This window comes from Rhineura floridana, chromosome 13 (assembly GCF_030035675.1).
Source record: "Rhineura floridana isolate rRhiFlo1 chromosome 13, rRhiFlo1.hap2, whole genome shotgun sequence".
NCBI classification, from domain to species: Eukaryota; Metazoa; Chordata; class Lepidosauria; order Squamata; family Rhineuridae; genus Rhineura; species Rhineura floridana.
The window spans coordinates 27750479-27773903 of record NC_084492.1 but is presented as its reverse complement, the minus strand read 5'-3'; the positions used below and the strand labels follow the sequence as shown (position 1 = coordinate 27773903).

Here is a 23425-nt window from a genome sequence, read left to right as displayed (position 1 = left end):
AAATTAAAGCTTACACTGATGGACTTCACAGTAAAAATCCCAGCTTTGCTGCTTGCCAGCACCACAGAAACATGGATCTTCATTTTTTTTTTAAGCTGGATGACGACAAAACCAACAACATATATCTGTGAACACAGAGGTGACCTGTGGTTTGAGAAGATCCCTTGCAAAAATATTGAGGGTCCATAAGGTTCTGTGTCTTGGATCCATGATTTTGCACCATGGCAGAACCGGAAACAACTGCATGTGGTTCTGTCAGCAAGACCTGTGATTTGATGTGGGGGGATCTGGGGGGGGGAATTATGCAATTCCAAGAGGAACTGTTTTACTGGATCTCTCTGTTCATTTTCTTTATCTCTCAGTCCACATTGTCCTTCTAACTTTCTGGCATTGCCTTATCATTCTCTCTCTCCCCCCTTTCTCTCCCTCCCTGTTGGATTCTGCAACACTCCACTCCCCACCTCCCTCCGGTCATTCCCTTCCTCTTTCCCTCTTATCCTCTCAGTTCCTCCCCTTTCTGTTCAGCTGCTCAGGTGATCTGAGCCTTGAAAAGCACATAGAGTTAAAAGAGGAAATGAGAGAGAGAGCGAACATTGCGCACCCTATTTCCTCTTTCACCTTTTTGGGCTTTAAAAGGGGGAAAAGTAACCACCCTTTCTACCTCATGATAAAGGGAGCAGCAAGTCCAGGGAGAGAGCCATTGAGATTTTAGGGGCACCACAAGGATGCATGTTGCCCACAAGTGCCATGTTGGCAGTCCCAAAACAGGGTCAATAAGACCAATGACATCTTTTTTTAAAACAGTAAAAACTGTGTGTGCTCTTTAAAGAGCATGTTTGAAGAGGTGGTTATGGTGACAGTTTGTCTTGCTGGTTGCTGCTCCTTCTCTTGGTCGCAGGGCAGTTGGTCATAATGGCATCTGTGAAGGTAGGAGATGGTGAAACAGCCGCTAGTGAAGATGGCCATGACAGTCTTACTGGCTTTTGCTTTCTGTTCTAAGAGCAATTCAGATAGGTTGGCACAACTTAGGGAGGTTATTTACAGGGTATTCTGTAAATGGGGTATCAGCGCACACACAAAAAGTCTCTCTTCCCTGTCACACACACCTACCTCATATCTGAACCCAGGGTCACCAGAACATTCAGGGGAAAAACTTAAGTTCTTAAAACTATTGGCAAGTTCATGCAAGGAGACTGTCCTTTGGATACCTTGATTGTTTAAGCCTTTGTATTTTAAAACCAGCTTTTTGAACTATACCCCACATTGAATTGGAAGTGAGTGAAAGATCTCGTTGCACTAGCATATTGTAGTTGATTTGGTGGGCCCTGCTTAACCTCACCACAGTGTTCTGTGCCAAATGAAATTTCAGAACAGGCAATTGTCAAAGACATTTACTTGTATAATGCATTATGGCAATGCAACCTTACAACAGCACATTTATTTATTTATTTATATCCGCCTTTCTTTTCATGATTGAAACCCAAGGCGGCTTGCATATGGCTCCCAGGTAGTCTCCCATCCAGGCACTGACCAGTCCTGACCCTGCTTAGCTTCAGCAGGGAGCTGGACTTATGTGCCTTCAGACCATAGCCTGGGACCATGGGCACTTTATTTTCCAATAAAACTCTGGGTCTTCTGCTTTAATATCCTCTTGAATGTAGGCACAAGAATAGCTAACACGGGGGAGCTCCATTTTACTCTAAAGGAGTTGCCCAATTGTGGCCTTGTTACTAAAATCTTCCATGCTATTTTTTTTTAGGAGTAAAACCAGAATATTGCAATTGGTATTGCTTCCATTATTAATGTTAATAAATAGCCTATCCTAAAGCTTGAAAATTTGCAAGCACAGGGGCAGGGCAGGTCTGAGTGCTGGGCAGGTCTCTTGCTGGCTTAGGCTGATGGGAATTGTAGTCTTAAAATGTCTGGGGATACTAGGTTGGCAAAGGCTGTGCTACCGCGTTTCTCTGTACTCTCCAGAGAACTGGAGCACAGATTTCAAAGGTCAGGGGAAATAGTTCATGTTCTGAGGACCAAGCACTAGCTCTGTGCAGAACAAAAAGAGGTAGGAAATAATTGATGGTTCAGTGTGCCAGTATTGGATTCTTACTCACCAGGCCCCAGCTGGTTTATTGTGCAATGTTTTTCTTCTTAAATCTGTGACAGAATTGTACACTTGGCAGCAGCATCGCTGCTGTTTAACTGTTTCTGCTTTTCTAAGCTTTTTCTATTTGCTGGAGGCACTTCAGGATTGACAGGCATAAAGGCCCTTTTAAGAACTCGATCTATAGCCTGAGGCATGCCCACATCATTTCACAAAAATGTGAAAACCATCTTCAGGGCAAGGAAGCTGATGCATTAATAGACAAAGGAGAAGGCTCACACAAGGCTGCTGTTGCATGCCACAGCAGGGCATTGGGTGCGTGCAAGTTAGGAGCCTGTGAAAATTAATCTGTTGGTGGATAGGCTTATTACTGGGTTTAGAGGAAGTGAATCCTTTGAGTTCAGTCCCCCTCTCTCCACACCATCCCCTCTCCGCCCACATAATCGTTTCAGAAGCCAAATGACAAAGTCCCCCTTATCACAGAGAGGGCTTCAGGAGGAGACCTGGATTTGAATCCAGTTTTCTCCTATTCCATTTGTTTTCCTTCAGCCACCTGAACTTCCATCCCTGACTGGCTGTCACCCCCACACTAAATTCTGCTGCTGGAGATATTACCTAACAGTATAAGGCAATAGACGTGTGCAGCCCTTGATTGTTGTCTTTTGGAAGGTCGGCTGGAAAGAATTGTTTTGCCCATTTTTTTAAAGTAATGATTGCTTGGTGGCAGATGAGAAGAGACTGTATCCTACCATGTTCTTCCCTCATGCCAGTTAGGCATATAGTTAATGAAGTATATAAAACAAGCAGTGATACCTGTGATCCCTTTCGTTAATGTTGATGTTTGAGAAGAGGTATCTTGTCAAAGCAGCAGGAACCATTTTTAGTTTTATTTTTCCTTCCAATTTTAATGCCTAACTGAGGTGTAATGGATATTTTGGTGAAATTGTGAAAAACAATGGGTATTGACAAAGAGTCTGGCAGGTAAGGTGTTTGTCCCTCCCTTATATTTGAGTCAGACAGCTCTGCATGAACCAAGGCTGCACTCTTCTATCTGTAGAAGCTAATTCAAGCTGGCTTGTTCCTAACCAATGTGATGAAGGTAACATTCGAACAGAACACACTTTCGGTTTCTGAAGATCTGTCTGCTTTCCCTTTCTCTTTAAAACATAAGAAGAAATAAAAGAGAACGATGATACTACATATGTATGTGACCCGGTGATGGCTGCCAGTGACGCCAATATATTAGGTTACCTTCAAATCCTTGTGAGTTTGTGATCATATTGACAGCTTGGCTCTGAATGTGTGCTTCTCATAGGATGGAGAAAGTAAATTGTGTTGAGTCTAGATACCTAAATTATAAATTGTCATTTGCTCTAATTTTTCTTTCCTTTTTATTTTTATTTTTTTTGTAGGAGTATATTAAAGGTCTGTGTGAACCTGAATTGGAAGAGAGGGAGTATTATCCCAAAGACATGCACTGTATTTTTGTAGGAGCCCAGAACCTTTTCTTGAATTGCCTTATTCAGGGAACCTGTGCCGATATCACTGTTGTGGAAATGGGGACTCTGAATATTAAGGGTGGTGCTGAACCTGTCGTCATGGCTAGAAGTCATGTTCAGCAGTTTGTGAGTCTCTTCAAAAACAACACAAGTCTGTTCAGTGGCAGAGAGTCAGAAGTGAAGAAGCGCTTCAGACATCTCGTTGAAGCCCATGCTGATAAATATACAATGGACTTGCTGATCTTACCAAGCTTGCTGAAGAGAGAACTGCTCAACCTTGCACAGAATGAAAACAGGAGAGCAGAAGGTAAAAACACAGATCTTCCCAATTTTGACGGGACGCTGGAACTTTTTCCAAATGAAATGCAGAAATGGTCTGCGATAAACAGCGACTACAGAACAGGTCAGGAGGAGGCAAGAAACAATGCCGGTACTCCAGTCACTGAGTTGGCAAAGCAAATGGACACTGTCTTCCCTGATGCTCCAGAAAGACATTTTTTACCTATAAATGGTCTGAGTTCGCTAGAGGCACCCACAGGCAAAGAGAGGCAGTCATGTAAAAGGAGATCATCAGATGCTGAGGAGAGGCTACCAAAGAAACAGTTTTCTTTAGAAAACAATCGGGAGACCAAGCAGACGGCGTGCAGTGCTACTGATGACATAGTGTTGGTTGATCTGGTCACTGATGCAAGCCACGAGTCAGACGATCCGAGCCTGTACACTAAAGAAGGCGACGAGATAAGTGAGGAAATGGAGTATAAGATTTTGGTGAACTTTTTCAAAAGTATGGGCTACTCGCAAAAGATTGTAGAGAAGGTGATTCGAGACCTTGGGCAGCTAGCCGAGCCGCTACTGCTTTTGGAAGAAATTGAAAAAGAGAGCAAGAAGGACCCTGAAGAGGAAGACCATGTTGCTGATATACCTTCGGCTATTGGAACTTGGGCAGAGAAAGATAAAGGTAGTTGTAGCCACAAAGGCCAGCAAGTCCTGGACCACAAATTAGAGCCACCCAAAAATGCAAAACAAAACATGGCCCCTGTTCCACGAGCACAGGGCAAGGTTGAAGGCAAAGTGCATGTATTAGACAGTGAAAATAAGACTCCTGTTTCTGGCAGCAAAAATCCACAATTCAAATGCTGCAGTAAAGTACACTCAACTAAAAACTCTGAACAGTCTCGTATTCCCCAAACAAATGATATAGAAAGTGATGGTCATGTGAGTTCTTGTGATAATGTACAGAGGGTAGCAAAAGACAGGAAACCGAAAGCGCCCAGCTTGGTAGCAAGAGGTGGCTCAGAGACGCCATGCCCACCAGTTCAGAAAGAAACTGTGGTTCTTCAAGCAAGTGCCGAACACACATCTGTGAAGCATGCTCAACAGGGACGCTGTAGTAATCCTTTGCAGCTTGGGGCCAAGCTGATCCCATCCCAGAAACCAAATCAGCTCGTAGAGCCTGTAATTCCTCCACAAGGAACTACTCCTCATTCAGAAAGAAGAACAGGAGGGTCATGCAGTCATCATGCCGACCCTTCAGTCACTGGAGTTCAGAGGTTTTTAGAATCTTTGAAAACGCCATACAAGCTGGAATTGAAAAATGAGCCAGGGAGAGCACACTTAAAGTACATAGTCATAGATGGCAGCAATATTGCAATTGCGTGAGTATGGATGCCGTTTAGATTTCTAAAGCATTTCAGAGTGAAACCGGATGGGGAAGAGGGGTGGGGAAATTACAAAAAATATATGCATTTAGAGCCGGTAGGGAGATGGGAACAGTTTTGCCAGGACCAGCATAGCTTTTCCTGGTGAGAGGGAGATGAAACTTAGATCAGTCTCTGTTCTTGCTTCCTTTGATATGTTGGCCATTTTGAATGTTCTGTTGCAATGAATAATATCCAGAGATCTAATGAAAACAACAATAACAACAAAACCTTGGGCTTCTGTCCCAATAGTTAGATGAAGGGTGGCCGATGTAATGGCCAGAAATGAATTTCTTAACATAAATGAATTATAAATGTAATCAAAAGGTCCCTCAGCATGTGCATGCCCCAGTCTGGAATATCCCTTTTGATTTCTGAGCAAGGTAGCTCTGGCTCAGCCTTAAGAAATGCACTTTAACTGTTACCTTCATGATGCTTTCTGCTTGAATTATTTGCCCTTTGCCATTTCCTTACCCTGTTTTGATCTTGCTCTTTTCATGGCCATTGTGGTGCATGTTTAAGCTTTGGTGAGGGATACTACAGGTTCAAATTTCCCACTCCTACAAGTGATAGTTATATAATGATTTAGAGCAGCCTTTCCTGACCGGTGTGCCTCCAGATGTTGTTGGACCACAACTCCCATCAGCTTCAGCCATTGGCAGTGCTGGCTGAGGCTGATGGGAGTTGTGGTCCAACAACATCAGGAGGCACACTGGTTGGGAAAGGCTGGTTTAGAGTGTTCAAGGTATGTTATCTTAGTCATCCTTACAGCAACCTTACAAGGAAAGTCATGATTTTATTAGTCACAGCTCAGGTGAGAGAGAAGGTTGCTGAGGCCTTTTGAGGAGAGACTTGTGCTGGGGATTTCCAAGCAAGCAGACTGCACACTTTGCTGCTATGCTTCACGGGATCTATTATATCTGTGGTACAGGTTAGTTTTTATGAAGCTCTGAGTGGTCTGTGCCAAATCACTGTCTCTCAACCTAACCTACCTCAAGAGTTCCTTGTAGGAAGGGTAGGATCTAGTTGTAGGGTAAATCAATTGCAAGCCTGTTTATCTAGATATTCATGAAAAGCAGAAAGAGGAAGGATTATCTGGGATTGCAGTCATGTCTGGGAAAAACAAAATATGTTCTTCACATGTTAAATAAGGCCCCAAACAATAAGGGCTGGTTTACATTTGAGAGACCTGCTCTACAGTGCTGGCTTCAAGATTTGGGGGGATCTCAGTAAAGGCAACTTCTGTTGGCAGTTGTTAAACTTGAGGGAGGGGGGTGACTAACACTGTTAGACTCGAAGAGGCAGGATGCACAAACAAAAAATGACTTCATGGTGCCTCTCACCTTTCTGGGTGCTCTGTTCAAAGTGAGGATTGCTGTGCTGCTGAGATAGTGGGCCCTCTACTACTCTTGGGGCCCTGGTAAATGCCCTTTGTAGCCAGCCCTGCTACTCCTGGAACCTTCCAACTCAGGGCTGTTTCACCTTGAACTACTGGATCTGTCAGTTGCTTGCTTTTTGTGACCTTGAGTTCTAGTACTACATGAGAGGGAGACAATGCTTCGTCTGCACTTCAGCACATGCCATACTGCAACAACCTTTTCAGTGGTATGGAGCTTGTTTTCCTCTCATCTATTGTGCAGATTTTATATAGATGTTAAGGCCGTATACAAAAGACATGAAATAAAACTAATAACTCCCCCAAACACTATTAAACAAGACAACAGATAAGCAAAGCAACATCATGAACACATTTGCTTCTTCCTCTAGCGTAACAGACTAGGGTTGTTGCCCAATTAAAGGCATATTAATCAGATGGGTTTTTCTTAATTGATTAAATTTCTATTGGCTAGTGAAAACAATTATGAAACACAAAGTGTGCTTTTTAGGTGATGCATGCATGTATCATAGTCACCATCTTTGAGACATTCCATTTTATGAAAGGAAAAGGTGGGAACATTACTTTTGAGGTGGTGCTGACTATTGGCAATTCTTATAAGTACCTGTGTTCAATAATATGTATTTTAAAAACAGCAAGAAGTCTTGTGGCACCTTAAAGACTAACAAATTTATTATGGTATAAGCTTTCATGGACTACCGTATTATCCTGAATTACAGGGATATATACAGAACCTGCTGTCTAACTAATCAGGACACAGTTAGAATTGCTTATTGCTCTAAACATTGCAGTGTTGGCTTAAAACATTCACAGAATCTACTTTTATTTATTTAGATTTATATCCTGCTCTTCCTCCCAGTAGGAGTGATACTTTTCTGCTGTATCACCACCCCTTTCTAAAATTGGCTTTAGAACAGGACCCTGCAGGTCAGTTTGTCAGTGGTACCAGTCAGGATTTGCTTACCTACACAGAATGTAAATAATATTAATATTGTGGAACCGTCTCTAGATACATAAAAAGGCATTACAACAATTGCTCCAACTTTGGACCCAGTCCACTTCCTGTTGAAACAAATAAAAGTTGCAAAAGAATACCCATACACTGTTGAGCAAGCCTGTTTCTTTTAATTGTATTTGCACAAGGAAATGATACCTGAGTGATACCTTTTTTTGTGCATAGGATCCCTACATCATCAGCTTTCAATAAAATTATAGCGCTAAAATGAGCAAAACTTTAATTCCAAAATTCAGAACCAATGAGCTTCTTAAGATAGGTCAGATCTAATCACTAACTGGGCCCCAAAAAGCCGCGTGACAGAGGAAAAAAGTCTGGACTACTTCTTGAGAATGCCTCTTAGTCCTTTTACCTCCAGATTGATAATTTCAGAAGGAAGTTGTCACAAGAGTGCACTGTGCCCTTACTAGATGCCAATGACATCTCAAGGCCACGGCATCAGGGTGAAACTATATGTTGCATGAATTTACGTGTAAAAAAACAAACCCTGATCCCTGCGTTTCCTAAGGAAGGGAAGGTTGGAGCAGAGAAATTCTGTGTGTACGTGCTTAATCCTGTTGGTACTTTCTATTCCAAATTGCTTCCAAATTGTTTCTTTCTTCCAGAGATTCATGTGGAGAGGAAGCACATGCTTGGAACTCAGGAGGGAGGAGAAGTAGTATGAGGGAGGGAAATTAAGCACCTTCTCACGTATTCAGTCATTTTTTGTTCCAGATCCTCCCTCCCAAAGGTGCTTTCCCAAACAATGAAATGAAAGGGTTGTCTTCACCTAAATCTTATTCAGAGTAGACCCAGTGAAATTAATGAACCTAAGCTAGTCATGTCTATTAACTTCAGTGGGTCTACTTTAAGTAAGATTGGCACTGAATAAGTAGGACTGACCCTTCTTCTTGTTAATCGGTTATATTTGCTGCCCTGGGCTCCTTTGGGAAGAACGGCGGAAAGGAAACATAGGGTTGTAACTGACTAATAGAGCAATCCAAACCCCCTTTACACCAGGAAGGGAGGGATGTGGGGCTTAGGCAGAGGGGTCCCTCTGCCCTCCTGCTGGCTGCTGTGCATGGAGCAAGCATCACCCCGCTGGGTGGACGTTCCACTAGTGGAATCCCCTCTAGTGAGAGGTTCCTAATTGGGGCATTCCGGAGGCAGGGAGGGTTAAGCCAACCCAGGATCTGTTGAAGCTCAAGCTCAAGCTACTTCTCCTACCATTGTGTGATAGCCTCAGACCTGGTTGCTATGGCAATCATTCTCTGTGTGTGTGTGCCCCCCCCAGCTCCATACTTTGCATCTTAGCTGCCTGGCAGGGGATGTTGCAGCAGCCCTGCCCCTCTATAAAGCTCTGCTGGCTTGTGGCCAGGATTTAGATTGCAACCTAAGTCATACTTGGACTAGACCCTATGATATCAGTGAACTAAGTTAATAATGACTGCTTGTCCATTGATTTTAATGGGTCTCCTCAGAGTATGTATTAGTCAGATACACCCTATTGTTAAAATATGAATATTCAGACAGGAACTGGGGTATCCCTGAAGGGCCGGGGTCCTCTACAGCAATGTCCCTGTTACCCTTTCTGATATCCTTCATAGATCAAGGCCATCACCATAAATGGTGTCCAGGAGCATACTGGTAAGTGTATATTTGTCAGTATGGCACGGAATCATTGATGGCATATTCTCACCACCAAAGCCAAGATCCAAAGAAATTAAAGGACTAAATCAGAGATAGGCAATGTGGTGCTGTCCACATGTTGTTGGACTCCAACTCCCATACTTCCTGACCATTAGTCATACTGGCTGGGGCTGAGGGGAGTTTCAGTCAAAGAACATACTCTTCGACTAAATCATGTAGCCAGCACACCTTCAAGCGCATGTTGCTAAGGCTACAGGGCCTCTGCATACTTTTTTAAAACTATATGGGATGAGGTGGGAGGCATTTTAAATGGTGATGGCACAGGGAGCGGGCAGCCATTAATTCATAGGTGGAGGAAATGCACAACTGAGAAATCACTGAATCTCCAAATGAATTGTCATTTCTTGGTGGGGAAATTATATTAAAAAGATGCTGACGTGACCTATTTCCCTGTTCTTCAGAACGCTTAGAAGATAGTGATGTAAAATGAAAGTCACAATTATGATTCATCTTAAATTCCATATTTCCCCCAGACTGGGAGTAATGGGGAAAGCTATGCAAATAGTTGAAGCTTAGTGTAATAATAATGCATCATGTTTTGTGAACTTGTTAAAGGCAGTGTTCGCCCTTCATTGGGCATTTTGAGACTTTTGCAATGATAACGAAAAGGTATATATCATGCAAAGTGCAAATCATGCGAAGCTGTGGTGTGGTTCTTGCCTCTGCCTTCAGTTCATGATTTATTTTTCTAAAATAAACTACTTGTATTTTGAGGTGATTATGTACACTTCCAATTTCTGCTAAGTTGTCATCCCTCTCATATGCATGTTCAAAGGGAAAACACTCATAAGATGGACCCCTCCTGCATCTAGGATTAACAGGCTACAGAGAAGTCAGTGGCTACTAGTCATGACAAATAGGATCAGCAACAAAAAGTTGCAGTATAGAGTCAGCCAGCATGCTGTGCCATCTTCTGGGATATTCCATTCCATCTCTCCTGTTTTCTCCTTTTCCCCTCTCAACAGTCAGTCAGCATTCTGTGGTCACTGATAATGCTAATTCCTCATTGAATTGTTCTTGAGGTTCTCCCCTTCAGAGAAAATAAAACTTTTTTGTACTTCTGCAACTGTTGGGGTTCCTCCAAGTCTGTCCAGTCTCTTGTGTGTGGGTCATGCCATTTTGGCTACATAAAGATCCACACTTGGCAGATAGTTTCCTATTAATATATAAGATAATGATATCAGGTTCAGAGGCAATATGTCACTGATTATCAGTTGCTGGGGAGCACCGTTGCCTCCATATCCTGTGGACTCCTCAGAGCATCTGGTTGCCCACTGCTTGTTGTTATGTGCCTTCAAGTCGATTAAGACTTACAGTGACCCTATGAATCAGTGACCTCCAAGAGCATCGGTCATGAACCACCCTGTTCAGTTATGTGGCTTCCTTTATGGAATCAATCCATTTCTTGTTTTGGCCTTCCTCTTTTTCTACTCCCTTCTCTTTTTCCCAGCATTATTGTCTTTTCTAGTGAATCATGTCTTCTCATGATGTGTCCAAAGTATGATAACCTCAGTTTCATCATTTTAGCTTCTAGTGACAGTTCTGGTTTAATTTGTTCTAACACCCAATTATTTGTCTTTTTCACAGTCCATGGTATGCACAAAGCTCTCCTCCAACACCACATTTTAAATGAGTTGATTTTTCTCTCATCTGCTTTTTTCACTGCCCAGCTTTCACATCCATACATAGAGATCGGGAATACCATGGTCTGAATGATCCTGACTTTCCTGTTCAGTGATACATCTTTGCATTTGAGGACCTTTTCTAGTTCTCTCATAGCTGCCCTCCCCAGTCCTAGCCTTCTTCTGATTTCTTGACTATTGTCTCCATTTTGGTTAATGACTGTGCGAAGGTATTGATAATCTTTGACGAGTTCAGTGTCCTCATTGTCAACTTTAAAGTTACATAAATGTTGGCCACTGCAGGCAACAGAAATCTAAACTTATTTTATTTATTTACTATTTGATTTACTTATCATTTGATTTATATCCCACCCTTCCTTCCAGTAGGAGCCCTGGGTGGCAGCTTGATTGGCATTTGGTCTAACTAAGCATTGCTTGTCCTTATGGTCTACTTAGCCTGCCGAGAATGTGGAGGGATAGGGTCTAAACTGGGGATATGTGAAAAGTTGTCCCAAAAAGTTGTGATTAAAATTCTGTGTTGCAGATTGAATACAACCCTCTATGATGTGCTTGGAGTAGACCCATTGGAGTTAATGGGCATGACTAACTTAGGTCCATTAATTTCAAAGGTCTACCCTAAGTAGACCTCCATTGGACACAGCCCTCAATTTTGAATCCTTAAAAACTTAACTGCATCCATGACTTTCATACCCTGTCCAATCTTGCCTGATTTCCTAACCCGAGTAGCAACGCTTGCAGAGAAACAGAGGGCAGCCTTCTCAGATATTTCTGTTGTCTCTCTGTACTGTGAGCAATAGGCTCATTCTGTCACATCCAGTACAGAAATGTGGTGAAACTACCCTTCACAGTGGAAGGTTGATTTGTAAGAAGACATTCCCAGAGTAGGGTTTCTGAAGGCAGCCTCTTCTATGGATTGTCATTTGGGATCATGGTAGCCTTTAGTCACATCATTTCACACATAGCCCAAGTGTGCGCTGGTTCATGGTTTGGCAATTTTCTCTGAACAAGTAGTCCAAGGTTGTTTTTTAGTGTTCAAGGGGGGAAAGAGAAAGTAAAAGAAATGAATTACATATGTTGTACTTGGAGTTGTCTAGCGAGACAGTTTATAAATGCTGCTGAATAGTGCACATCAGAGCATCTCTGTCTTTAGAGTTACACTACACAGAATTAAGCTGTATACACCATACATTTAAAGTACATGATTTCTCTCCCCCCCCCCCATGAATCCTGGGAACTGTATAAGATTGATGAGAATTGTAGCTCTGTGAGAGATAAACTACAGTTCCCAGGATTCTTTGGAGGAAGTCGTGTGCTTTAAATGTATGGTGTGGGTGCAACCTTAGTTTGGCATAAGGGCCTTCTTCATTCAGCCTTCCCAGATCCACAGCCCACTCAATCTTCAGCATGGGATCTATGTTACTTTTATGTTTCCATATCTTGACTTCTTGATTTGGCCTCATGCAAGCTTCTTTTCCTCAGTCTATCTGCACCTTTGTAGAGCGCTGTGAGGGGAAAGGGTGAGAGGATAGGTGATGACTAACGTAAGGCCCCAAGGTATACCAGGAAGGGAGCCTAAATAAATAGAATTACTCCAAAGAGTCATGCACTTAGAAACGGGGAGGAACAAAATAAACCAGCACTAAGCTTGCACTCCCTCTTCTGTTGCAACGATGCGACTGTGCATTTAAAACAAAAAATTACAAACTTCCCAGAGCTCTTGAAATGTAGCGATTGACTCTTAAGGCTCAAGCTACAGATGATATTGGTCATGTGTAGATTTTTCCTCCAGCATTTTCTTTTTTTAACTAAAGCTGCTGCTCAGGCTGCAATATCTAATGAAAGATTGGTGCTTTGGGGGGGAGGGGGAATGAGCTTTGTCACTTTCCCACCTCCAGATCAATCCCTGCAGCTGCTATTTGGCCCTGTGGGAGGGGAATTATTTTCTTCATGGGGCCAAAACTGGCTGCCTCAGGGGAGGGGGGAGCAGCAGTGCTACTGCAGTAAGTTGTTCAGTTTCAGTGTGTCATTCTGAATATAAGAGAAGTCAATAGGGTGATGGAAATGGACACCGATGAACCAGTGAAAGCCCTCCTTAAAAAGCCTTACAGTGAAGACAGTACAAGACAAAATCAATCTTCCGTTGTTTTTGTAGCACTAAATGGCATAACATAGAATTAGCTTTGCCAAGGGAGTTCCTGTGCAAACATGACTGGTTACATAAGCATCAATGTGCCTATGCCACAAGTGAGCAGTGATAGGACAAATAAGGGAATAGCTTTGAAAGTGAAAGATTGGGGGAGGGGAGGGGAGAGAGTAGAAAAACTCTGAAGTGGCAACACAAGTAGAAAAGGCAGCATTGCATGGCTCTTTCCAGCTTCTCCATATAGCTTCCATGCAGCAGGGAGTCTTTTCTACTTACGGAGGCTTCCTGCACGATCAAGAACCCTGGAGAGTTGTCATTAATTGCGTGGAAAGCCTCCACGAGTAGGAAAAGCTCCCTACTGCAAGAGCTACAGCCGAACATGGAGAAGCAGGCACACAACATGTAGTGATGGAGGTCAGGCTAAAGGATTTCTCTGCTCGTGTTGCCCCTTCACAGCTGTAATGCCTATAGAAAGTCTAGGATATAATTAACTGGCTCTGCCTTTCCTGATTTCAGAAGCTCTAGGTGGCTTGTGATAAGAATGTAGCTCCACTAAAAGCACTCTGAAAGAGAGCAATCTGAATTTCAAAAGTAAATAATAGAAACTGCTGCAGACCTCCAAAAGCTTGCCTGTCTCTGGCATAAATCTGCTGCCTAGGAAACTTGTATAAGGATGATTGTGGTTTGTACACTCGGGGAGTACTGCTGGTGGATTGCACCACTGATTTGTACATACTATCAAGCTGTTATCTTTACATGCATTTTCATCTTGTTTGTTCAGCTGTTGGTTGCTTGTAAATATATGAAAATTAGCAAACATTACTGTTCCTTTCTCTTTTTCCTGTAGCCATGGTCTACAGAAGTTCTTCTCCTGTCGGGGAATTGCAATTGCTGTTGATTACTTTTGGAAATGTGGCCACAGAAAGATCACTGTGTTTGTCCCACAGTGGCGAACGAGGAGAGATCCTAATATCACAGGTAAAAGACCTAACGGGATTGCACTTACTTTGGTTTGTTATAATTCACTTCCCTAACATTGCATCTGCGTATACAAAATGATACTGCTAGGAATGTCAATTTTGATTTGTGTAGTTTTATATTTAATATGCTGCACTTTCCCAACATTCTATTCTATCCATGCATGACCAAGAAATTGGACCCTCGGTGGGGTTGTGCAAATAAATGGATGGGGCTGTGCCATTTTAGTGGGGAGAGCCAAGGGCTTGCTATTCTTTCAGCCTACCCTCTTTCTCTTCCCCCTTCTTCACATCTCTGGCAGAGGGATGACAATACTGGCCTTTGTAAGAATTACTATATTGGAAGTGCTTTGAAAGCTCTGACTCACTTAGTGTAATAGTATATTGCAGTAGTCCGTTTGTTAATTTTCCACCAAAATAAAATCCTGCACAGAAATACATTTTTCTAAACAGTTCTCTTCTGTTTACTCTTTTTTTTCCTTTTTAATAGAACAACACTTCTTAACCCAGCTCCAGGATGTTGGTATTTTGGCCCTCACTCCTGCAAGGGTTGTATTTGGAGCCAGGATTGCATCTCATGATGACAGGTAAAAAGAGTCTGTGTACCTGATCAACATTTCTGTGACTCCTAGTTCGTTCAGTGAGCAGGGCAACTGTATAGCCAGCTGTCTTGTCCTGCTAACACTGCATTCTGTGTTGCCATTAAGACTTAACGCATGTGTGAAGCGTTATATATGCCAGGAGTGGGGAACCTTTTTCATCCTGAGGGCCACATTCAGATCTGGGCTTCTTTCCAAGGACCACATGCCAGTGGTGGAGAGGGCGAGAAGCAAAAAGTAGATTTTACCTTTGTACAGTAGGCTGGTTTCTGCACCCACTCTTGCACCCCTCTCTGTCCTCCCATCCAGACAAACAAGAAGCATGATCAGAATTCAAGGACATACTCCAGCCAGGCACGCTGGTTACTCAGTAGCAGATGACCGCTGGACTTAATACCAAGGTTTACCTGAAAGAACACACACCAGTAAATATGACGTAGGTTTAGTAAAAGCAGCCTCATAAAAGAACCCAGAACACCCGTAAAACTTAGAGATATAAAACCCCATTAATAGTAAGGATATAATTCAGATGTATAAAAGAAGATAAAACAAAAAAGGCTAACTATTCCTAACTCTTAACACATGCCAGCAGAGCTTAGTAGCATTGACCCTACCAGGAACAGAAGAACACATCACTAAGATGGCAGCAGGCGTTAGGGAAGGCGTGAGGCACCAGAACAAAAAACAAGGATAACTCTTAACAGGGAAGAGCATAGCGAATAATATAAGGCCTAAGGGTAAACAGGAGGCTCCTTTTATGGAACTTCCTAGGATTTTCTTGTGCCATGGCCTATGTGCTTTCTGACAGCAAACTAGACCTCCAAATTAGCAGACTCCAGCTTGTGGCCTTGAGCACCGCTCTCACTGGGTAACACAGGTGCTGCAGCATGAGATCATATCTCTATTGATAAGAACAAGTTTCTTCCACATAATAAGATCTTGCTCACAATTCTACATGGCAGAGCCATGTTTTAGGCTAAAGAACTGGATTTCTGGACAGGGTGCTTGGCGAATCTTCTCTCAAAAGTGCTGCTTTTTAGTAGTGTCGCTTTCGTCATCTGCAAATCACGGATGTCTTGGGTCTACGCATACAACAAAATGAGCTGATAGAATAAGCTGTGCCCCTTAAGATAACAGACAGCAAATCACATTTTCAAACACTCCCTTTCACCAAAATAAAATTTAAGAAATGTCCCAACAAGTAGAAACCCAGCCCAGTAGAGTGGTCTGGATAATACCTTTCTCCTGCATGTGTTAAGGTTTTTTCCACTCTTGCAGGTAGATGGGGTAGCATTGATATATGACACTCCCCACTTGAAACTCATCAGAAACTGCCTTATACCAAGTCAGAATATTTGTCCATCTAGCCAGGACTGTCTACTCTAACTGACAGTGGGTCTTCAAAAAACTTTTGCATTGCCTGCTACCTGAATTATTTATTCCTGGAGGTATCAGGGATTGAACTTCTCCAACCAGATTCAAGGTGCTGGTTTTGACCTATAAAGCCTTACACGGTGTGGGACCGCAATATCTTGTGGAACGCCTCTCCCGCTATGAACCAACCCGGTCACTTCGCTCAGCATCTAAGGCCCTCCTCCAGGTACCAACCCATCGGGAAGCCCGGAGGACAGTTACTCGATCTAGGGCCTTTTCTGTAGTGGCCCCCGAACTGTGGAACAGCCTCCCCGAAGAAGTACGCCTGGCGCTGACGCTTCTATCTTTTCGACGCCAAGTTAAGACCTGGCTATGCTCCCAGGCATTTTAAGTGTTTAATGTTATAACTTTAAATCTTTTATTTTTTTTTGTTTACTGCTTATGTTTACTGTTGGTAGTTGATTTTATTGTGATATTCTGTATTTTAACCTTTTTGTACACCGCCCAGAGAGCCACTCGCTATGGGCGGTTTATAAATGAAATAAATAAATAAACTTCCCTTCCCTATTCCACTTGACTATCTCAGGATTCTGTTATCTCATTCTCCAGCATACACAGACCTGGCCGAAGTGTTGAACATTGTGTCCATGCACATCGGATTCAGTCCAATGCCATAGCAAATGGTCTGGTGCTGACCTACCCTGTTGTTCTGTAGACAGAGCGATGAGCATGGCATTGGGCAGTGAGACCGATGGGTTCAATTCCAAGTTATGAAAAAGGTTTTTAATTAATTTCATGCATGTTGCATTTGACATATTTAAGAACCTTTTCTGAAACAAAATTCCTTATTTTGCCTAATTTAAGGATTAACAATGAATTTAATTATTAACCTATAGCCTAATGTTTCCTAATTGGTATCAATGTAAGGACCAGGATCCCAAGACCTACTGCGGATAGGACCAGGAAATAAATAAGACCCAAACTTTGTGTGTGGTTCTTTTGTATGCTGGCCTGTTTAGGTTTAGGTAATCCCAACACAAAATATGGTCTGCTGCACTGTATTAAGATGATGATGGTGATGATGATACTGAGTACATTTACACCCTACCTTCCTTTTGTCATGAAACTCAGGCAACATTCATGAGGTTGCCAGGCAGTCTCTCATCCCAGTACTGACTAGACCCAGACCTGCTTAGCTTTAGTAAGATGGCTGAATCATCATCAGCCATTGGTGGCATTGCAGCCACTTCCTGTATGTGACTTCCAGTGGGTCACATAACCAAGATTTACCCAACATCTTTTAGACTGTATCCTATGGCTGCCTTGCTGACCAGAAGCTACTCCTTGAGCAGGCGTCAGTTCAGGTTTATTCAGGGCAAGAATACTGATTCTCTTGACAAATGTTGTTGTAGGTTTTTGCTACATCTCGCTGAAAAAACTGGAGGAGTTATTGTTACCAATGATAACCTCAGAGAATTTGTGGATGAGTCCACATCCTGGAGGGAGATTATTCAAAAGAGGTAATGCTGCTTTTGGTTACAAAAATTTGTAAAGAGCAGGTCGACTAGTGATTGGTTAAAATATTGGGACAGGGGAATTGATACATCATTGTGTCTTAATTGCTTAATTTAGGTGATCTCTTGATTTTATTAGAGCAGGGGAACCTTTAACCTTCCAGCTGTTATTAAACTCCAGAATTCCAACTCCCATTAGTCCCTGTAATGACCAGTGATCAAGGATGATGGGAGTTGTAGTCCATCAACATCTAGAAGCCCGCAGGCACGTGGAGGTGGTTTTTGTTGCCCGTCCAGCTCTATATCCTCTTGTTTCCGAGTGTGTTTTTGGTTTGGGGCAGCTGGGATCCCGCCATGGCTGGAACTTAAATCACTTGGTGGCACAATACAATTGGACCACATTCACCAGCATTTTAAACTAAGGGAGCTCTTAAATTATTGAGCCAGATAGAGCTGAGGGGAGCTTGTCCGTCACTACTGAACAGGATCTCAGAGGTGGACTCCTGTTGAAATCACTACCTTAGACATCTCAGGGATTCTGAGATGACTGTGAAAAGCACCATTGCCATATTTCTTTCTAATACACATGGAACAGGTGATTGGGAAAGGGCTAAACCAAAAAAAGTGGATGCTTGAATTGACCAGCACCTAGGATAAGAACTCCAGTGGGTTTTTGCGAGGCTGGATTGTTCTCACTGAGTTTGTGCTGCCCACAAATGCTGCAGAGCATGTGTGTTGCATGCAGAAGATCCCAGATTCCATCCCCAGTGTCTCTCTCCGGTTAAAGGGATCTTTGATACAATAGCTGGTAAAGACTTCTGCCCAAGATCCTGGAGAATCACTGCCAGTAAGAGTAGAGCAGCCTTCTCTGACCTTGTGCCCTCCGAATGTCGTTAGACTACACCTCCCACTATCCCTCATGCCAGTGAGGTACGGAACTAAATTCAAGGTGCTAGTGTTGGCCCTACAGAGCCCTAAATGGCTTGGGACCCAAGTATCTTAAGGAGCGACTTCCCCAATATCAGCCATCTCATACCCTTCAGTTGGCAGGGAGGTCCTGTTGGTGGTGCCGCCTGTAGCTGCTGCTCAGTTAGCGTTGGCCTCTGACATGGCCTTCATAGTGGTGGTTCTCTGTTTGTGGAATGCCATCCCTGGTGAGGTGCTGTCTCCCTCACTGCTGACTTTCAGGAAAATTTTAAAGACATTTCTGTTTACCCAGGCATTTTGATAGCTGATAGATACTGAAATTAGTAACTGTGAGGGTATGTTAATTGTTTTAAAATGTTTTTAGGTGATTTTTAATTTTTTTAAAATGTCTTTAGATGATTCATAATTGTTTTTAAATGTGTTAGATGGTTTTAATTGTTTTAAATATGTTTTATCTTCTCTTCAATTGTACTGTCTTTACATTTTGATATTAGCCATCCTGGGCTCCTTTGAGAGGAATGGTGGGATACAAATTGGATTGATTGATTTGTATTTATATGCCGTCTTTCCACAGCAAGCTTACAACGAACATGCAAAATATGAAAATACAATTACAAAACATTTCTAAATCAGTGAATGAATAAAAATCATGCTGGTTGGGGCTAATGGGATTTGTATTCAAAAGATCCGGAGGACACCAGACTGGAGTAAGGACAGAAGGGCTAGATGAACCTGTGGTCTCATTGTGGGTATAGGACAACTTCTTGTGTTGATGGTGTCTTGCCAGAGGGCCCCCAAATTCATGGATCCAGCACGGAGTAGAGGGAGGCAAATTAGAACACCTGTAGTCTTTTACACACTATAAATCTAAGAGTTATTTTTCTTACTACTACTTTTCACCACCACCTCTTTTGGTACTGCAGGCTGCTCCCATACACTTTTGTTGGAGACTTCTTCATGGTTCCTGACGATCCTCTGGGACGAAATGGACCAGGAATAGAACGTTTCCTCCAAGAGGAAACCTGTTTCAGGTAGACTGCTGTTTGGGACTTAAAGAGAAAACAGTTGCCCCGGATGAAGCAAAAAAGCCTTTGCGTGACTGAAAAGGTCATGAGATGTAGATCACACCAAACGAGACCTTAGATCGGAAGAAGCAGTGGCTTTGCAGGAGGAATTGTTTATCTTCCGTTACCACAGCTGTCTCTGTGTGGTGACAGCAAGTATGTTTGTATAACATTGGATCGTAACACTGAGATAAGCAAGGCAAGCGTCTTGGTAACATCCTCTGAGGTTACCATGTGGTGGCTACCACATAAAAGTGGTGGGTGACATGGCATCATTGAACATGCAACAATTGGAGCTGTGATGCAGCTTTTGTGAAGAGCTGGTCTGTTATGTCAAACGATGGAAGATCAGCTGCTTGATTGCAGTGGGCACCATGGGAAGTGCTATATTAATTATTCAGTCCCCACCTGGGAGGGGCTCAGCTCTTTGACCTTTATCATGTAAGGCTTTACTATGCTCCATGTTTAAAGGTTGGGCAAAAATGACTTGCATAAAATGCTGAATACACAAATAAAGCAAGGCCAGATCTGAACTGTGTCAATTTTATGGAGGTTCAAGGGTAGAAAATTCTGTCATTGCTTGGGTGACTTGTAAAACTCCAGAAGTCCATCAGATGCTGAGGAATATTTGAATTACGGTTAGATGCGTGCCTCTCACCTCACCACCATCATTAAAAAATGAATGAAATTTGGAAAGAGACAACCTGAAATGCCAAATCAGTGTTGATTTCTACTGAAAGGAAGATAAATTATTACCTAGACCACAGCCCTTTAAAAGAAGGGGGGGGGAATCCACTTGGTTTTTTAGACAATGAGTTTGAACCTTAAAGTGACAACTGTAGCATTTCTGTTTCTTGTGATTGTTCAAACGTTCTTTATATGTGGTTGTAATTGAATTAATTAGTTAAAATATACATATATTCTACTGTTTCCCTTACGGAGGAGAGATTTATCTTAGGATCAAGATATGGAGAAGGGCAGGCTAGAAATGAAATAAATAACCTGGAGCTTTCTTAGCTGCTAAAACTTGAATGCCAGGTTCTTTTTCTCTTTGCAGCCCACCAACCAATGATATATTGTGCCCAGATTAATAAGAGTGTAACTTGTAAATGTAGTTTCCCCTGATTTGAGGTCCTGTTGTAAATATAAGCCTGATGTGAAGTGTGAGTAATGTTGTGACATAATAGTTCAAGAAATGTTTGCAAAGTTTTATTAACTGCTTATGTTAAATGAAAGAGAGAATGCAAAAGTGCTAAATTGTAAATGGGAAACATGAAAATAGATTGGGTTGTATCCAACTACTTGAAGTAGACCCAGTGAAACTAATGGGTCGAAGTGAGTTAGTGTGTCTGCCCTGAGTATGATTAATGTTGGATGCCACCTAATGCCAAAAGGCTAGCAAGACTATAAAACCTAGTCAGCTATTTATAAAGATTGAATGTGGGCCCCACTCCATGCAGAGGATTTTAGAGCATCCTCTTTTTTGAGCCCATAGAAATGTGCGGGAGTGTTGTTCTCTTGCTTTCACAGTTGGAAGGCTCTTAATGCTGGATGTTGTTTCTTTGTTCTCCAGACGTGTTCCACCCCCGTACGGCCTTGCAAGTGGAGGTCTTCCTCCTTTTGGGACATCACATTACCTGATGCAGCATGATAGCAGTGGACAGTTACCAAAGAGCCCATTGCCTGGTCTCGTACCTGCCTTGACTATGTTTCCGCCAGCACCTCAGGCCAACTCAGCCCTCCCCCCGCATCCAAGATCTGCTGCAGAAACAATCCGCTTAAAAGAAGCCTTGAAAAAAATATTCCCTACCTCAGAGCAGAGGGAGAAGATTGAGGAAATACTTGCCCAACATCCCCACATGAGAGACCTGAATGCCTTGTCGGCTATGGTGCTTGATTTAGGCTGACAAGACAAAACGGCAGTGCGTTTGATTCTGCAGTTTGGATTGTTAATGTAAAGATGCATATGAGCTGGTGTCAGGCCATCTGTGAATAGTCAAAACTTAATCCTTTTGTATAAAAAAAAGTGTGAGTATTCAAAGGATTTCCTGATACCCTTTTTTTAGTCCATCTAAGTTATGTTGCTTTTACAGATTTGTACTGATGCATTTTTTGAAAGAAAACAAGTGTTTATTTCTGATTGGCTTGAAATTGTTTACAGAAGGTGCCTCAAGTTATTCAGGAAAGAACTGGAGAATTCACACTTCAGGTTTCTTGAAGATTACATGTGATTAATGGGCTTTATTTCCTTTCTTGAGTTCACATTCTTGGGTTAAAATTGCCTGATTTAATAGGTGGTGGTGATTTGTCAGTGGGCAATATGACCATTTCATACATCCTGGTTATGGAAGTGCTATTTCATCCAAGCCCTGGTTTCTATCGGCTGGACTTCTGTGATGTTACACCATCCAAACACGGGTCAGTGGAGGTAGCTGCCCCAGTGGAGGTTTTTGGAGAATACTCATGTAGAATGTGTTAGAATTTTGCCAGCCTCCCGAGTACCCTTTCTTTAGTCTGATTCAACATGCCAACTTTTATTACATTATGTATTGTTTCTCAGTTTTGAAGAAACATTGGAAAGAAATTTATTTGCTTCCCAACTTCTTTCAGTGGGAAACAAAAGCAAGTTGCTTTATAACATTACCACTTTATTTCAACAGAGTAGTCATAGAGCCATCTGTACCTATAGAAAGTTGTTGAACATGGATGTGCTCAAACTAAGCCCTCCTTCCCCCTTCATGAAGCTCCAAAGTGTGTCAGTTGCCTTGCAGGATTTGGGACCACATGGTATCACTGATTAGAGTGTTTGGGGTATTCTACGCAAGCACACCTTTGGCTTAACCTGGGAGTGTATATCATTGGGCTTGCAGCTGGATAAGGGGGAAAGGAAGACACATGTACAACCATCTTAGAATAGGCTGTCATTGAAAAATGACCTTTTTAAACAGTGCATTTACAGCAGGCTTGGAGAATCTGCCATCAAAGGACATCTTTGGTATAGCGGTAACATTAATTGTGCACATAGCACTGTAACCATATTAGATTTAGAGAGGCGAGGAACAACGTAAATTTGGGGTGGTGCCAGCGCTTGTCTTGCACTGGTAAGCTGAGTTATTAAAAGAAATGGCGCAAAAGGAAGACAGCATGAGCAATTGTCAAGGGGGCAGTTTCATTGTGTTCCACACACACACACACTTTTAGTGTCACGTACAGCACGCCAACTGTTGTAGAGCAAGCTACTTGACAAGTGTTTTGGCTTTGTAGGAATTCCCCTCCGCTTTAAAGAGTGATAAACCAGTCTGTTTAACCACAGACATGCCTACCAGCTGCTTCTGTTTATTTACCCACCCTCCACTGAACAAAAAGAATTTGCAAAAACAGCCATGCTGAATATGTTAGACTGCAGAAATGTCTCTTGGAATTTCCTGATGGGTGTATGCAACAGCTTCCGTATGGAGATTCTGTGGAGTGTGTGGCAGCTATTGAGTCAGTTAATTAAGAAGCTGCAGCCAATGGTGAAATACAGGAGCCAATCCTTAATGGTCCATGAAATAAAGTCATTAAAGGGTGAGCTGTCAACAGAGGCTGTTTAAAGCAGGGATGGGCTGACTTTGTTTACTAGAACTGGCATACTCCTATTGATGCTTTTAATTTACCAATTAAGAGTGTGTGTGTATTTTTTTTTTATATATATATATATATATATATATATATATATATATATATATATATATATATATATATATATATATATAAATAAATAAAAAGACAGTTTTGAAAGCAACAA

General features: G+C 42.3%; 1 protein-coding gene across 1 annotated transcript in view; it reads left to right on the top strand.

Moving 5' to 3' along the window:
- N4BP1 (NEDD4 binding protein 1) overlaps positions 1-23307 on the top strand; it is a 28642-nt gene extending 5335 nt beyond the window's left edge. Inside the window, exons 2-7 of the mRNA XM_061593964.1 lie at positions 3514-5255; positions 14031-14161; positions 14651-14747; positions 17546-17653; positions 19498-19605; positions 21212-23307. Of these exons, the coding sequence (XP_061449948.1) occupies positions 3514-5255; positions 14031-14161; positions 14651-14747; positions 17546-17653; positions 19498-19605; positions 21212-21545 (2520 nt within the window). The 3' untranslated portion in view covers positions 21546-23307. The remainder of the gene's footprint in view (positions 1-3513; positions 5256-14030; positions 14162-14650; positions 14748-17545; positions 17654-19497; positions 19606-21211) is intronic.
- The last annotated feature ends 118 nt before the right edge of the window (positions 23308-23425 follow it).